Source organism: Emys orbicularis, chromosome 12 (assembly GCF_028017835.1).
Source record: "Emys orbicularis isolate rEmyOrb1 chromosome 12, rEmyOrb1.hap1, whole genome shotgun sequence".
Lineage (NCBI taxonomy): Eukaryota > Metazoa > Chordata > Testudines > Emydidae > Emys > Emys orbicularis.
In genome coordinates this window covers 38097102-38113322 of record NC_088694.1, presented here as the reverse complement: position 1 = coordinate 38113322, position 16221 = coordinate 38097102, and the positions used below count along the sequence as shown (strand labels likewise).

At 52.3% G+C, this 16221-nt stretch overlaps 1 protein-coding gene across 1 annotated transcript; it reads right to left on the bottom strand.

Annotated features, from left to right (window-relative positions):
- Positions 1-15429: 15429 nt before the first annotated feature.
- Positions 15430-15912, bottom strand: LOC135886135 (ribonuclease-like). Its single transcript, XM_065414004.1, has one exon. The coding sequence runs from the start codon at positions 15910-15912 to the stop codon at positions 15430-15432; it is 483 nt and encodes a 160-aa protein (XP_065270076.1).
- Between the last annotated feature and the right edge of the window lie 309 nt (positions 15913-16221).

The window sequence follows — 16221 nt, the reverse complement described above, 5'->3', positions numbered from 1 at the left end:
AGCCTAACTGGGGTAACCCCCGGCTCCTGCTCAAACTCCGGCTGTGCGGCGGTGGCAACCATCCCCGCCAGCTTACGAGCCACTAGAGCCCACCGTCCCGTGGCGGGCCACCCGGGGATGCGGCTCTCTCCCTCCCCCTTATCCTTCCTCCCCCAAAGAGGCATTCTCACGCCAGTATCCTGTTCGTGACGCCAATTGTGCCCGCAAGGGGGGCCGTGATACCGGTGAAAGAATGACACTCAGTGCCTGAGAGTAAAAAGCAAGGCTTTACTGAGGGAAGAACTTACACTGCAAGCTGCGCGGGGAGTCCCTGAGGCGCATGTAGGGGCTGCGGGGGATTCTGACCATCCGGAACAGCTGGCCAGGCAGGACTCCACTGAAGGGAGTCCGCTGCAATGCTATATCCCCCCGCGCTTATCTCAAGGTTACATGGGGTCAACAGCTGGCTACATTCATTGCATTCATAAATCGTACTCATTATATAAGCTAACTTGTTTACAGACAAAAACATGCTGAACTATACTAAACTACATTTTGGCAGGATCTGCCGGACAAGGTTCATTTCATGGCCTTCAACTGCACAGCCTGCATCTTCCGCTCACATTCAGTCACATACTCGGTCTGCCACTTAGCTCCTCGCCAAGCTTCCGCAACCTTTCCCCTACAGATGGAGAATCCATGACGACCCTTTGTAAAATGTTCCAATGGTTAATTACCTTCTCTGTTATACATTTATACCTTATTTCCCTTATATGTGCCTTATTTGTCTAGCTTCAACTTCTAGTCATTGGAACAAGTTAGACCTTTGTCTGCTAGATTGAAGAACCCTTTTTCAATATTTTTCCCCATGTTAGTAATTACAAACTGTGATCAAGTACCCCCTTCACCTTTTGTTAAGCTAACTAAATTAAGCACCTTGAGTCTATCACTATTGGCATGTTTTCTATCCCTTTAATCATTCTCATGGTTCTTCTCTTACCCCTCTCCAATTTATAAACATCCTTCTTAAATTGTGAACACCAGAACTGAACACAGGATTCCAGCAGCAATTGCACCAGTGCCAAATCCAGAGGTGAAATAACCTCTCTGCTCCTATTTGAGATTCCCGTGTTTCTGCATCCCAGGATCTCATTAGCCCCTTTGGCCACAACATTGCACAGGGAGCTCATGTTCAGCTGATTATCCACCACGAACCCCACTTCTTAGCACACCCATTGTTCTACTAGGGCAGAGTAATGGAATATTAATGACTTTTGGTTGTCCTGCTTCCAGGCAGGGTTTGGGAGATACATGACCAGTCCTTGCAAGGAAATAGCTGATTCAGTGCTGTGACCCTAGGACCCCTGGGTGCTAATGGGTCGAGGATGCAGGGATTGCATAGTGTTTTACAGGGATCTCGTGGGTCAGATACCGGGCCGACTCCAGGCACCAGCTTGGCAAGCAGGTGCTTGGGGCGGCCATTCCGGAGAGGGGTGGCAGGTCCAGCTGTTCGGCGGCAATTTGGCGGATGGTCCCTCACTCCTGCTCGGAGCGAAGGACCGCCCGCCGAAGTGCCACCGCAGATCGCGATTGCGGCTTTTTTTTTTTTTTTGGCTGCTTGGGGTGGCCAAAACCCTGGAGCCGGCCCTGGTCAGATAGTTAGTAATAGCTTATTGAAGGGTGTATGTGAGGTCTCTACTGCGAGCTGGTAGCCCATTGGCTGTCATAATCACTGTGAAATGTGTGTACAGATAATATTTAAGGAGTTGTGTAGCTATACTAAAATTATATTCTTAAGAGCTTGGCATTAAGGCAGGTCACCTGGAGGCGACATACTTCGGGCATGTTCCTTTTGTTGGGATGAGGTTAAAGTTGGCCAGTGCATGGATGATCATAGAATCGCAAGACTGGAAGGGACCTTGCGAAGTCATGTAGTCCAGTCCCCTGCACTCATGGCACTTATTAACTTTGTGATGTAAGGTTATGGATCTGAAGTGGATGGATGTGATTAGGTTTAGTGTTAGGATGAGGGTAAAGGCGAGCAGTGGAGGGATGGGGTTAGGGTTGGACAGAAGGGGAGGGAAATTGGCTCTACACAACACATGACTGTAGCCTTCTGGTTCAAGCAAATTCCATGGGAACTGTGTTGAAGTCCATCCCCCCAAAGCCAGGCTCTCCAAGAGAAGCGTCCAGATGGTGAAGACCCACCTGCTCGCGTACCTGTTTCAGCCCCTTAACCCTACTCCCTCCCTCCAGAGCTGGGAGAGCACCCAGGAGTCCTGCCTTCCAGCTCCCCTTCTACCCACTGACCTCTCCTCTACTTGCACAGGCACTGGTCCCTAGCTCCTGCTCACTCATAGAATCATAGAATATCAGGGTTGGAAGGGACCCCAGGAGGTCAACTAGTCCAACCCCCTGCTCAAAGCAGGACCAATTCCCAACTAAATCATCCCAGCCAGGGCTTTGTCAAGCCGGGCCTTAAAAACCTCCAAGGAAGGAGACTCCACCACCTCCCTAGGTAACGCATTCCAGTGCTTCACCACCCTCCTAGTGAAATAGTGTTTCCTAATATCCAACCTAGACCTCCCCCACTGCAACTTGAGACCATTGCTCCTTGTTCTGTCATCTGCCACCACTGAGAACAGCCGAGCTCCATCCTCTTTCTCACTCTACCTTTCCCCTGGTGAATAGGGTCTGGTACCTAAAGCAGAAGTTCTGGTTTATGTGGAGGGACTGTAGCCTGATTTAGGGTGTACTGATAATATTAATTTGGATAATATGGGAATTTAATTTATTAATTTAATTTTATTTAATAATAATTATTAATATTAATTAGTATGGGTTTAGGCTCGCCAATCTGTTTGATCAGAAGATAAAAGTTCTTGTCCTGAATCAGGCTCCACAGAATTTACAAAGGATCCTCGGAGGTATGACAGGAAGCTCACACTGAGACAGATATAATCTTAAAGACTTTTTATTAAAATCAATAATAGTAAGTAAATGGTAAAATACCCAGAGTTACAAAGTTACAATTGCATTACTGCTATTCAAAAGATACATATGATAATATAGTATTATATGCAACAACGCTTTGGTTAACATACTCACACCCTTCCTTGATAACCTGGTGGTAAGAGACACAGGACCAGCCTTGTGCTTCAGGTTTCTCAGTTCTTGAGTGAGGGATGCAGTGCTTAGAAAATGCTAAGCGCTATCAAAGCTGACTAGGGTTTACTTTACTAACTTAAACTTAAATCAAAACCTAATAATCAAACTAAGAATAAAACTTAGGGAAACCAAGCTTAGCCTAGTTCCCTTGAAACTTAAAGTTTAAGAAGAACAAGTACAGCCTACAAATAGTAGCAGTAATTGTAGATAGAGTGAAAGAAGTAAATGAGAATAGAGTAAAGTGAGAACGGAGATAGTGAGAAATGGAGCTGGAGTAAAGTAAGAACGGAGAAAATGGAGATAATGGAGAATGGAGATACTCTATTGAGATGAGTTACCTCTTTTATAGGACAAATGCCGGACCACCTTCTCTTATGCCCAAATTTTATTCCTCACCCACAGAAATGTTAGGGTACACTTACCCCATAGGCTAGTATGTATGTGCGTATTGATGACAGGTATGTACGCACATCAGTCTCTTGTGGTGTATTTGTTAAGTCTGTAGGAAAAAACCCTGTTTCCACCCTTTAAGGCTATTGGTCCAGGTAAAGGTCTCTAGACATCTACGTGGGTGTTTTGTCTAATTTTACTTTTCTGGGTGAGGGTCTCAAAAGGTGTTAACTTCGCATTAGCTTAACATACAGGGTTTTGGCCTGTAGGTAGATCTTGCATTACAGCCAAACTTACTTTTAGTATAAATCTATAAGCCTAATACATCAAATACTTAAACTATAAGAAAAGATATATATATATATACAAGCAAGCAGGTTAGTCTTATAGGCTACAGGACACCGCACCTTTACAATGGTGGGTGAGAGCGTTGTCTTGTGAAATCTCAGCTTCATATTGCAGCTGGCTCTAGGGTGACCAGGTGTCCATTTTTTGACCAGAACACCTCGTCGAAAAGGGACCCTGGTGGATCCGGTCAGCACCGCTGACCAGGCCATTAAAAGTCTGGTTGGCAGTGCTGTGGTGCTAAGGCAGGCTAGTCCCTACCTGTCCTGGGGCACCGCACTGTGCCCTGGAAGCAGCCAGCAGGTCCTGCTCATAGGTGGGGGTGCCACGGGGCTCCACGTGCTGCCCCTGCCCCGAGCACCCGCTCCGCACTGGAACCAGCCAATAGGAGCTGGGGGGGAGGGGCGGTGTCTGTGGGAGAGAGTAGTGCGCGCCGCGGAGCCTCTGGCCTCCCTTGCCTAGGAGTCGGATCTGGTGGCCGCTCCTGGGATGCAGTGTGGTGCCCCAGGACAGGCAGGCAGCCTGCCTTAGCCCCGCTGCACAGCTGACCGGGAGCCACCCGAGGTAAGCCCACACCCCAACCCTGAGCCTCAACTCCTGCCCCAGATCCAGAGCCCCCTCCCTGCACCCTAAACCCCTCATTCCTGGCCCCATCCCAGAGTCTACACCCCCAGCCCAGAGTCTGAACCCTCTCATGCCCCCCAACCCCCATCCCTGAGCCCCCTCAATCCCGGAGCCCCCTCCTGCACCCCAGAGCCCTTATCTCCAGCCCAGGGTCATCACCCCCCTGCACTTCAACCCCCTGCCCCAGCCCAGATCCCTCGCCAACACCCTGAATCACCCAGACAGAGCCCTCACCCCCTCCCATACCCAAACTCCCTGACCCAGCCCAGAGTCCCCTCCCATACGCTGAACCCCTCATTTCTGGCCCCACTCTGGAGCCCACATCCCCATTTAGAACCTTCACCCTCTCCCGCACCCCAACCCACTGCACCAGCCCAGTGAAAGTGAGTGAGGGTGGGGGAGAGCGAGCCACCGAGGGAGGGGGAATGTAGTGAGTGGGGGCGGGGCCTCAAGGAAGGGGCGGGGCATGGGTGTTCAGTTTTGTGCCCATAGAAAGTTGGCAACCCTAGCTTGCTCAGCTGCCACCTGCCCCGTGGACTATGACTTGCTGAGTCCATCCCCTTGGCTCTGCCCAGAGAGGGGAGGCAGCCTTGTGCATGGCTAGGATGACGGTTTTGGCCTGGAGGTGTCGGGGCTCTGAACTGCCAGGCTCAGAGGTGCCGGGGCTCTGAACTGCCAGGTCCAGAGGTGCCGGGGCTCTGAACTGCCAGGCCCAGAGGTGCTGGGGCTCTGAACTGCCGGGCCCAGAGGTGCCGGGGCTCTGAACTGCCAGGCTCAGAGGTGCTGGGGCTCTGAACTGCGAAGCCTGGGCTCAGGCCTGGCAAGCCCTGGCACAAATTAAGCACTGGGCAAAGTTTGCAACAATAAAGCCATGGAAGACATTCAGCTTTCTTCTGTTTAGAAGGCCACACTCAACCTAGATCATATTTCTGTTTTCTTTGTTAAGTATCAGACTTACTTTCTTGTTCGGGTGGTGCAGTAGTAACAGCATCGTGCAATGTTACTGAGTTGCTATTGTGATAGGAACCTTGAAATGGGCTGGCTTTTCTGAGCTGTGGTTCCCAGCTTTAGTGCTGCATCTATTTGAACATTCACCAGCTGCTGCTTCAAGTACAAAGGCAGCTTGGGTGTGATTTGAACTTGGCATCATATGAGTAACTCCCATTGGAATGCCCGAGAGAGTTTAAATCTTGTATTCAGGCTGAGCACGAAGGGCTGAGATAGAGAGCTGGGTTCATAGGAGTACAGAAAGAAAGAAAGATCATCAATGTAATTAGCAACCTCAATATGTTGTTCTAATAGCCTGACTCTGTGTGTGTGTTCACCCTCCGGTGACTGGCTTTAGCAATTCCTACAGCTGACTATTTAGGCACAGCTCAAGTCATTGCTCCTTTTAGCTGCTGTGGAGGGAGCATTGGCTGTTGGTGCTGAAATTCCCTGCTGGCAGCAGCAGAGCGTGTTTGTGTTTATGCAGGCCCAGACTGTGAGATGTGACTGGTTTGGAAATTTGTTACATGCACTCACACACAGAACAGGGCTCATCCTCTCCAGCAGGAGGCAGTAGGGACACACACACACACACACACACACACACACACACACACACACACACACACACACACACACACACACACAGGGCTCATTCTCCAGCTGGGGTGACACGTACACACATGCCTGGTACTGTTCCCACACCCGCTCCCCAGAAGGTGCAGACATGTTCTATTCTAACACCCTGTTGAAGTGATCGTAGGGCATTGTACCTTGCTGTGATGTTGTGAGCCATGGGGTATGCCCCCCAATAGCTCTTTGCACTTCCCAGGATAGGGGCCGAGCTGTGGGGGAGGCAGGATAGTAGAGCTGACATGCAGAACACAAGTTAAGCTAATGCAAAAAGCACCACTAGAGTGACTGAGTCACTTGTGGCAGGTCTATAGTGAAGATAAACTCTGGGTGGGGGCTTGGAATCCTAGGGGTTAATTCTGTGATGTTCCTTGGTACAAAACTCCCCCAGCAGTACAACCGAGGAAGGCCCCAGCGAGATGTAAACTCATGACCCCTGGTTTATACAACCAGGGAGCTGCTAAACACATGGACAGTCACTGTCCTCAAATGCACACAGCCTCAGCACCCCCTCTCCATGGCAAATCCTCCAGGAGCAAGGCGTTGCCGTGTATCATCAATGGAAATATTTTTTCAATGGTTTCTGCGTGTACGGGGAAATGACATTCACTGACATCTACCGATAAAAATCAAGCCTAAGTATAGGTTTCAGGGGTGGGGTTGGTAGGGAGTCCATATGAATAGATAGCTAGAAAGATAGATGAGTGTAGGTTTAAGGGGTGGGGTAGGCAGGGTGTTTGTACAGATAGATATGATAGCTAGGGGAGGGATACACAGAGTGGTGTGAATAAACTGATAAGCAAAGTGGTGTGTGCATGGAGATAGCTCAGTCGTCCCCAAACTTTTTTGTCTGTGCCCCCCGCCCATTACCTGGTCCATGCCCCCTCAGGAGTTGCGGTCACGAGCCGGGGCTGAGAGTAGGGCCACGGTTGGGAGGGGGCTGGTGCTGAATCTGAGGTCTTGGCTGCGAGGAGGGCTACAGTTGGAGCAGGAGGCCATGGCTGGGAGCAGGGGGCCATGGTTGGGGATGGGAGCCAGTGGCCGTGTCCAGGAGCGGAGCTGTGGCTGGGAGCAGGGCTGGCAGCCAGTGGCTGAGGCCAACGCCTGACCTGTGGCTGGGTCTGGGAACGGGGATGGAGTAGAGCTGGGGGCAGAGCAGGGCTGGGTGGTGCTCCCTCCCAGCTCACTAGGGTGCAGCCCCAGGCCCTGCTGCGCCCCCCTGAATGTTCCTCAGTGTTGCCCCACAGTTTGGGGACCACTGGGATAGATAGATGTCATTGAGTATGTGTGAGAGAGAGACAGAGAGAGAGACAGAGAAAGCACAGGCATGAGGATAACTCTGTAACTTGGAGGGTAGAGATCTGACCCAAGAGCCTTCCTGCTCCAATGACTCCTTCATTATTTAATCCAAAGTGGCACAGCTTCAAGTGGAGAGACTGAGGGAATCCCATGTTAGACTAGCCCATGGCCCAGCGGGCTAAAAAATTATCCAAATTGTAACCACTACTGTCAAAAGTGTATAAAAGTACATCAGATTGCACAAAAGCCTACAATAACAAATGTTGATGGAAAAAGGTTGGGGAAGTTACTTTCAATAAAGAATGTTACAAACCAGTGCAAGAGAACTAGAGACTAAATTAGTCGAAACAGAAAAGGTCACATCATTATAATTACAGGACTCTGTTGAAACCATGCTTAGGAAAAACAGAACATGTGACACTGGAAATTAATTAACCAGAATGGTTGTGTTGGATGCTAGGCCTAATTAGGAGACCAGATCACGAGGGGATGGGCTATACCACCCATCCCTCCCTTTGTGGGTCTTTCAAGAGAGTTTTGGGGGAAAGGACGGAAGAACAGACAGAGGCTACAGGAGATAGATTCACCATTTGTGGCTGCCCCCCTCACCATCTCCTGGGAGCCCAGGCCATCACTACGCTGCTCCTGAGAGATGTCCTCACCAGAGAGAGGGACCCAGAGGGCATCGCCACACCTACCAGCTCTCACTGAGCCCCAAACACCACTTGGGATGAAATGAGATCAGGGTTTAACAACAGCAACAACGAGAACAGCTCCAGCCCACCTCAACTAACTTCTTCTCTTTTGCCCCCAAGGTCCATTGTCACCATCTCCAATACCTTCTAAGAGATTATTGGACAAAGGGATTTTTCCTTCTAAAACTCTCTCCAGCTCAAGGGAAGGGGAACAAGTTAAAATGAAGTCTGGCTCAGTACTGTACTTTTCAAAGGCTTTAACTGTTTTCCCTTCTTTTCTGTATCATGGAATCGTAGGACTGGGAGAGACCTTGAGAGGTCTTCTAGTCCAGCCCCCTGCACTCACAGCAGGTTAATAACAGGTGAAAAGGATTTTGAATGGAGCATTTACCAGGGCACTCAGTAGGCTGAGGTCTCTGGGTACCAAATCCAGGAACTTGTTTAACCTTGTTGGACAGCAACTGGGTTTTGTTAACACCTTTGGCCTGTATGTTCCAGCTAAATTAGCACCACCCTGAGAGTAGACAGAACCCTGTTCAAATCTCTTCTCCCCCTCAGCTGGAGGAGGATTTGAACAGGATCTTCCACATCCCAGGACAGTACCCTGACCACTGGGCTACAAGGTAGGTTTAGCTCCTGCACTCTTCCAGGTTCTTGCCAGAAACACACCTAACTCCAGGTGAGGGCTCCCAGCTGAGACTTCCGAGGAAAAGACAATGCCTGCCTCCAGCCTGGGTTTAGGCACCGACCTCCCTGAGAGTGGGCAGGCTCAGGCAATGCCCCTCATCTTTCATCTCCCATTGGCTAATTCAGGTGAGGCACCGCCCAGTTGGCTTGTCAATCCCATTCCCAGGCACCACCCTCATTCTCCCCACTCACGGTAGAGGGAGCTGGGGTGCCCAACAGGCCTTGGAATCCCCGGGAGTTCCTGGGTACTAGTGAGTTAGGTGCCGAAACACTTGGCATCAGAACCCCAGAGTCCCTTTGTGAATCTAGCCTCTATCTATCCGCATGCACACCCCTCGATCGACAGATACATCTATCCCCATACACTCCCTCTATCTATCTAATCTATCTATCTGTGTTACTGATCTCACTGTCTAGATCCTGGCACATCCTCCCCTCCAGCAGGTTCCTAACTACTCCTGCTGGCAGGCGATGTTAGCTGAACTCTCTCCTTTGCCCTGGGACAGCAGCCAGGCCCTGCACACCTGGAGGAGGAGCCGTGTGAGGGGAGCAGCCTGGGAGGTGGATAGGGAGGGAGAGGCTGGGGGAGAAGGCTGGCTTGCTGCTTCCCCAGAGCTGGGGACGAATCAGAGAAAGGGGACCACTGAAGGAGCAGAACATGGAGGTCCCACAGCTGCCCACATTAGGGCTCCAGCTCTTGGAGGTGAGCAGGGAGCTCCTGCCTTGCGGGGAGAGGCTGAGGGGCTGCATGACCCCAGCTCCAGGAGGGCACTAGGGGGGCTGGGAGGACTGTGTGAAATGCGTCCCAGCCACTGCCGGAGAGGCTGGGAGCAGCTTGGCAGAAGCTCGTCTGTAGCCAGCTGGGAAGAAGCTGCGAGAACACAACGGGAGCAGTGGGTCAGGGACCTGGGGAAGGCCCTGACGAGCAGGAACAGGTAGGGGCGGCCCAGGGAAGCAGCAGGGGATTGAAGGGACAATCCTTCACTGCCCAAAACAGGGTCCGTGGGCTGGAGCCTGGAGAGGTCTGGGTTCCTCTAGCACTCCCCAGACCCGGGGGAGAAGGGCAGGCTGCCAGGGGCACCAACGACGAGCCCCTGACAGGGGCCAGGGCCCGGCATCGGGGCCACCAGACATGGGGTTTCCCTGTGGTTTGGGCTGGACTCTGGATCACAGGCATGGGAACTAGGGGTGTGTGGGGTGCTGCAGCACCCCCAGGTTCTATGCAGGGCTCCCGGCTGCCGGACCCGCGCCTGGGGCTCTGCGCCCGCCTCTAGCTGTGGCCCCAGCCTCGGCCCCCTTAGCCCTGTCCTTGTCCCTCCCTCCTGGACCCACGGCCCTGCTCCTGACCCCAGCACTGGGGGGGTGCGGACAGGAGTAAGGGGGGTGTGGTAAAAAGGGGGCTTTGCAGTTTTGCTGGCTTTCAGCTCCCCCAGTATAAAAAGTGTTACACTGCCACTGCTCTGGATTACCCCGAAAGGGGCGAGAGTTGAGAGTGACCTGGCTGGAGGAACAGGTCACAGCCTGGCTGGTGGGTCAGAGGGCTGGAGTGGGGAGAAGACCACAATGCTGTGCCCAGCCACGAGGGGGGGGGGCCTGGATGGTGAGTCTCTTTGCCCCAGGGGCACCTGCAGGGGAAGCCCCCCAAGGCCCGGAGAAGCATTCCAGCTGCCAGCAGGCTCTGCGGCCTGGGGAGTTTCCATGGTTAGTGCCAGAGCTGGGAACAGAACCTGGCTCCCAGCCCCCTTGGCCCAATCAGCAGCAAGAAATGGGCACAGTGTGGGGATCACAGGCTGGAGGAGTGGGGGGCATCAGGGAGGGGTTCTGGTGTTGGGGGAGGAGGGTGGCGGGGGGGGGGAGTTTACCTCCCTTACCAGCACCCACAGCCCCTTCCCTGGCATCACCCCAGAGCCCCATGAATCTGTCTGCAGCGCAGAGACCTCACGTGACACTCCCAGGAAAGAATCGCATCACAGCCGAGCACCATGCTGTGACCCAGGCCAGGGAAACCCAGCCGTCAAAGGCTGTTGGCTTAGGGGTTATTGTCCTGCTCTTGTAACCCAAGAATTGTGAGTTCATGTTTTCTTGGTGTTCTTCAGTAAATGAATTAAACGTCTATTTCACCCGTTGGTGATTTTATCCCCTCCACCCTCGGCCAAGCCCTGAGCAAGGATTCTCGCCCAAATTGCTTTGTGATCCCCCCCACCAATAGCAACCAATGAATCAATTACTTTGCTATATTAATATTCCTACAGGGAGCTGGCCCAGGGGCTTTCCTACATCTCCTGGGTGAGTAAAAATTGCCCCTACAAGGCAGAAGCTTGAATCTCTCCATTTTATATTTGAACCCAGCTCCCAGCAGCTTTTTGGCGAGGGAGCCCTGAGCTGTGGTTGGCCTAAAGAGCTGATGATGTATTCCCAGCAGCAGGAGGCGCTAAAGATCTACCGGCCATGCAAGGAGAGCACCGTGTAGTGACAATTAGAGGTCACATGCCAGCCACACTGCATTCTTCCTGTGTGGCTAGTTGATCTAGGAGATGTTATTCTCCTTTTAGGTCAGAGCCATCCTGGGTTCAAATCCTGCAGGAGATGGCTTCTTAACCAATTGCACTGTCAAGAGGACAGTTATCACTAAGGATAAGATTTTGTCATGGAGGTCATGGAATCCATGACTTCCAGAGACCACCGTGACATTTTAGCTTCAGCCTCTGGGCGGCGGGGCTGGAGCTGTCAGCCGGAGGTGTCCCCCTGCAGCTCCCAGCCACCACTGGGCAGACCCCACAGCTCCAAGTTGCTGCCAGTGGCAGGGGGGACCCCACGCTCTCAGCGATCGTGGGTGGGTGGAACCTTGGAGCCCCAGCTACACTGGGTGCTGAATTTTTGGTTCTTGCCCGTGACCTGTCCATGACTTTTACTAACAATATCCCTGACAAAAATGTTCTCTTCATTATCACAGATGACACAATTTGATCTAAATCCCATTTGAAAATCTATCTGACCAAACAACCTTTTTTTCATACCGCCAAATGTGAAGTCATGCATCCAGGAACAAAGAATGCAGCCCATACTGACGGGATGGAGGGGACTCTACCTCGGGAAGCAGTGACCCTGGAAAAGATTGGCGGGGGTCATGGTGGATAATTAGCTGACCCAGTCCGGAGCTCCGAGTGTGATGGTGTAGCCAAAAGGGCAAATGTAATCCTTGGATGCATAAATAGTGGAATCTCCTGTAGGGGTCAAGATGTTATCTTACCTGTGTGTTTGGCAGTAGGCCGACCACTGCTGGGCTTCTGGGTCTAGTTCTGATGTTCCTAACTCCTGTAACTTAGCGGTGAAGTGAGGAGGAATCTGATCTCTTCTGCATTGTTTATGGTATTTAAAGCCACTCAGGATGTTCTTATTACCCATGTGAATGAGAAAACACTGCTTTGAACTGGGCTAAGTTCTCTCCCCCTCAGTATCACCCTGGGGCAGAGATACTCTGTGATGCACTCTGCCAGGAGGAAGCAGATGGCAGTGAGGCAGGGATGCCTGACTGCAGAGTGATTTATCTGAGAGGAGTGAGACCACAGAGGAAACCCCAGCTGCCAGACTCACTGGTCTAGGCATGTAGCTCTTAGAGCCAGCATGTGAGGTCCTGGGTTTGAGTCCCTGATGGATGCAGGTTTTTTGCAAAGAGGAACAATTACTGCAAATCGCAGTGAGGAAGATGTAGGGAGACAAAGAGAGAGAGGAGCAGAGGGTGGTGGGCAAAGGAGCCCAGGGGGAGAGCGATTTAGAAAGTCCTGGAAGGATACTACTTTGGGGGTGTCAACGGGGTGGCAGAGCTGGAGGGGGTTCAGGATTGCAGTGTCAAGGGGCAATAGGAGTTCAGGTGCATTAGAGCATCCTGCTTTTTTGATGGCACCATCTTTTCAAATGCAACATTTCTCCCCTTCAATAAACGCTGAGGGAGTGGCTGATAGGTAAGGAGTTTGACCCCATGCCACCTTAAACTACTCAGCTCCCCTGTTATGGGCACTGCGTCCTACTCTTGTCTCTGGTGATCTATGGGCAGGTATCATGGAGTCAGAGGCTCAGTGATCTGGAACTGCTCTGAGTGAAGTACAGACAGGACTCTGGTGCAGCGGGTCTCCCCTCAGGGCAACTGTCACCAGGGCAAGAAGCCTGCTCAGCTTCAGCGCTTCCTGGGTCTGATCTCATAGCGTTTAGCACCCTGGTCACCCCTGACTCCCAAACCAGGAGACTACCCAGTTTCCCGCAGCCCAGCCTCAGTCACACCCCGCTGCCCTGCCTCTGGGCTTTGTTTCTGTCCCAGGCAAAGAGGTCACTTGGTCTCTTTGTTCTCCAGCCCCTTCCGCTGACCCCTTGCAGAGGATGGGGCCTGGCCATCAGTTGCCAGGATACAGAGTGGCAGCCCTTCTCTGTGCTCAGGCAGATAGGCGGCAGGCACACCGTCCCTCTAAGGGTCTCTGCGATGATCACACACCTTTATCACACCACCTAGATACTTGAGTAATAGGGGAAACTGAGGCACACACTCAGTATTCAGAGAGAACATTAAGAACATTCCCAGTCCATCACAGTGGGTTTCTCATTTGGGGTGTATCTGGTCAGCAGCTCAAACCACTGAGGAGTCCAGTACTGACAATGACTCAGTTTAATGCTCTTTCTCTTGGGGATGGATCAGGGGACGCCCCGCTTTACTTACCCAGCTTTCAGCAACGAGTCTGAAGGTAGCACAGACCAGGTTCCACCCAGCTCAGTCTCTGACACAAGCCAGGTCCAGGTGCTTCAGGGGAAGAAATTCGCCAACAAGAGGAATAATAGGAAAACTTTTTCAGACACAAAGTTTGCTCCTGACCTTCTTAAATTAGTAACTGGCTCCTGCCCAGAAGCATGAAGACTTATGTCTGTTGTGTCAGTTCCAAATTTGGGATGAGAGAAGAACAACAGGTTAGAGCAAGGGAGGCTGGGAAGCAGAAATCCTCGTTTCTAACCCAGACCCTGGGAAGGGAGTGGGGTGCAGTGGGTTAAAACAGGGCAGGTGAAGACTCAGGGCTCCTGGGTTATTTTTCCAGCTATTGGAGGGGAATTGGGTCTAGAAGGTTAGAGCAGGGTCAGCAGTAACAGTCAGGACTCTTTGGTTCTATTCCCAACCTTTTGGAAAAGGCTGAAATGGGGCTTCAAAGCACAGAGAACCTCACTGGAAAATGACAACACATTTACAGCACACTCCTTATGTATTTAGTGGTTCATGATCTCACTATCCCGAATCTCACACAGCAAGCCAGTGATTGCTTTCAAGGCATTAGGTTCTGTGGAGTTTAGGCAGTACATAGAATTGCTGAAAAAGGCAAAATTTCCAAAACAATGAAGAGAATAATGATAGCGGACACACTGAATACACAATACCAGAAAGGTGGAATTGGTGGATATTTCTTCATTAAAGTACTGGTTTATAGATGCCAACTATGTGGCAGCAGGTAGTACAAGATGGGAAAGGGGCAGCTATACTATATAATAGGCACTAGGGCAGAGGTGGGCAAACTATGGCCCGGGGCCGCATCCAGCCCTTCAGATGTTTTAATCCAGCCCTCAAGCTCCTGCTGGGGAGCTGGGTCGGTGGCTTGCCCCACTCTGTGCGTGTCATGGCAACTGCGGCCAATGGGAGCTGCAGGGGCGGCGCCTGCGGATGGGGCAGTGCACAGAGCCTGGTCGCACCTCCGTGTAGGAGCCGGAGGGGGGATATGCTGGTGCTTCCAGGAGCTGATTGAGGTAAGCACTGCCCAGAGCCTGCACCCCTGAGCCTCTCCCCACACCCCAACCCCCTGCCCCAGCTCTGATCCCCGCCCTGCCCTCCAAACCTCTCGGTCCCAGCCTGGAGCCCCCTCACGCACCCTGAACTCCTCATTTCTGGCCCCACTCCAGAGCCCGCACCCCCAGCCGGAGCCCTCTCCCCCTCCTACATCCCAACCCCCAATTTCATGAGCATTTGTGGCCCGCCATACAATTTCCATGCCCAGATGTGGCCCTCGGGCCAAAAAGTTTGCCCTCCCCTGCATTAGGGGCAGCAGAGGGTGGAGGCAGGGAAGGGGCAGCTATACTATATAAAGGGCACTAGGTGCAGCAGTGGGTGGGGGAGAGGAAGGGGCAGTTTTACTGTATTATGGGCACTAGGGAGAGCAGAGGGTGAGGGGCAGGAAAGGGCAGCTATATTGTATATTGGGCACTAGGGGCAGCAGAGGGTGTGTGGGAGGGGAAGGGGCGGCTATACTGTATAATGGGCACTGGGGCAGCAGAGGGTGGGGGCGGGGAAGGGGTGGCTATACTGTATATTGGGCACTAGGGGCAGCAGAGGGTGTGTGGGAGGGGAAGGGGCGGCTATACTGTATAATGGGCACTGGGGCAGCAGAGGGTGGGGGCGGGGAAGGGGTGGCTATACTGTATATTGGGCACTAGGGGCAGCAGAGGGTGTGTGGGAGGGGAAGGGGAGGCTATGCTGTATAATGGGCACTAGGGGCAGCAGGAGGTGAGGGGTAGAAACATCTGGATAATATGACCAGTGTTTAGAGGTGCTTCAGGAGCTGTGTTCTCTGACTTGTGTGGGAGGGAAAGAGTCAGGTTACAGGAAGCAGGAGGATCTCCTGCCAGCCCTCCATGCCCAGGCTTGGCCCTTCATCTTCTCCACATAGAGCAGAGGAAGCCCATTCCAGCAGGCGATGATGAGTTTCCAGGAAATGGCTGTTCCACTGTAGGAGAATCTTACTGGGTTGTATCTGCAGGTGGTGGTGGGGAAGAAATTCATGCTCTTTCGTAGGCCGCCAAAAATGGGTGTCCCGTCACCAAAGCAGATGCTGTTGATGGCTGGGATAGGCGTGTGGATGAAGATGTGGAGCAGCTTCCAGTGTATTCCCCAATCCCTCATCATTCCATTGCAGTAGGTGCTGGGGTCGGGTCCTGGGGTCGGTGGGAAGTCCACGTGGTACTTTTTGAATATATTGTTCAGACTGACCCAAGGCATCCTTCTGGCCAGAGCCAGGCAGGCAGCCAGCAGGATGAGGGGCAGCAGGAGTGCAGGGCAGGGTCCCCTCGTGGCCATGGCCATGTCCGTCACTGGATCAACCAGCATTAGGAGAGGAGGGAGATGGATGGAGACAGCGTAGGCCGGGGATCTGCCTCCTCCATGGAACCTCCTGGGACCTTGCCCCTCCCATCATCCCCTACCACCTCACTCTGCTCCCAAAGCTTCTTCCCATTTTATGATCCCCTCCCACCCAGCTCTGCCTCCAGAACCATTCCCATTATTCCAATCCCATTGGGCCCGGTGCATCAGGGCCCCCTTCTCTATCCCACTGTTCCCATTCCCCTCCCAGACCCATGGATAGTACCCAGGTGTCCTGTGTCTTAGACTCTG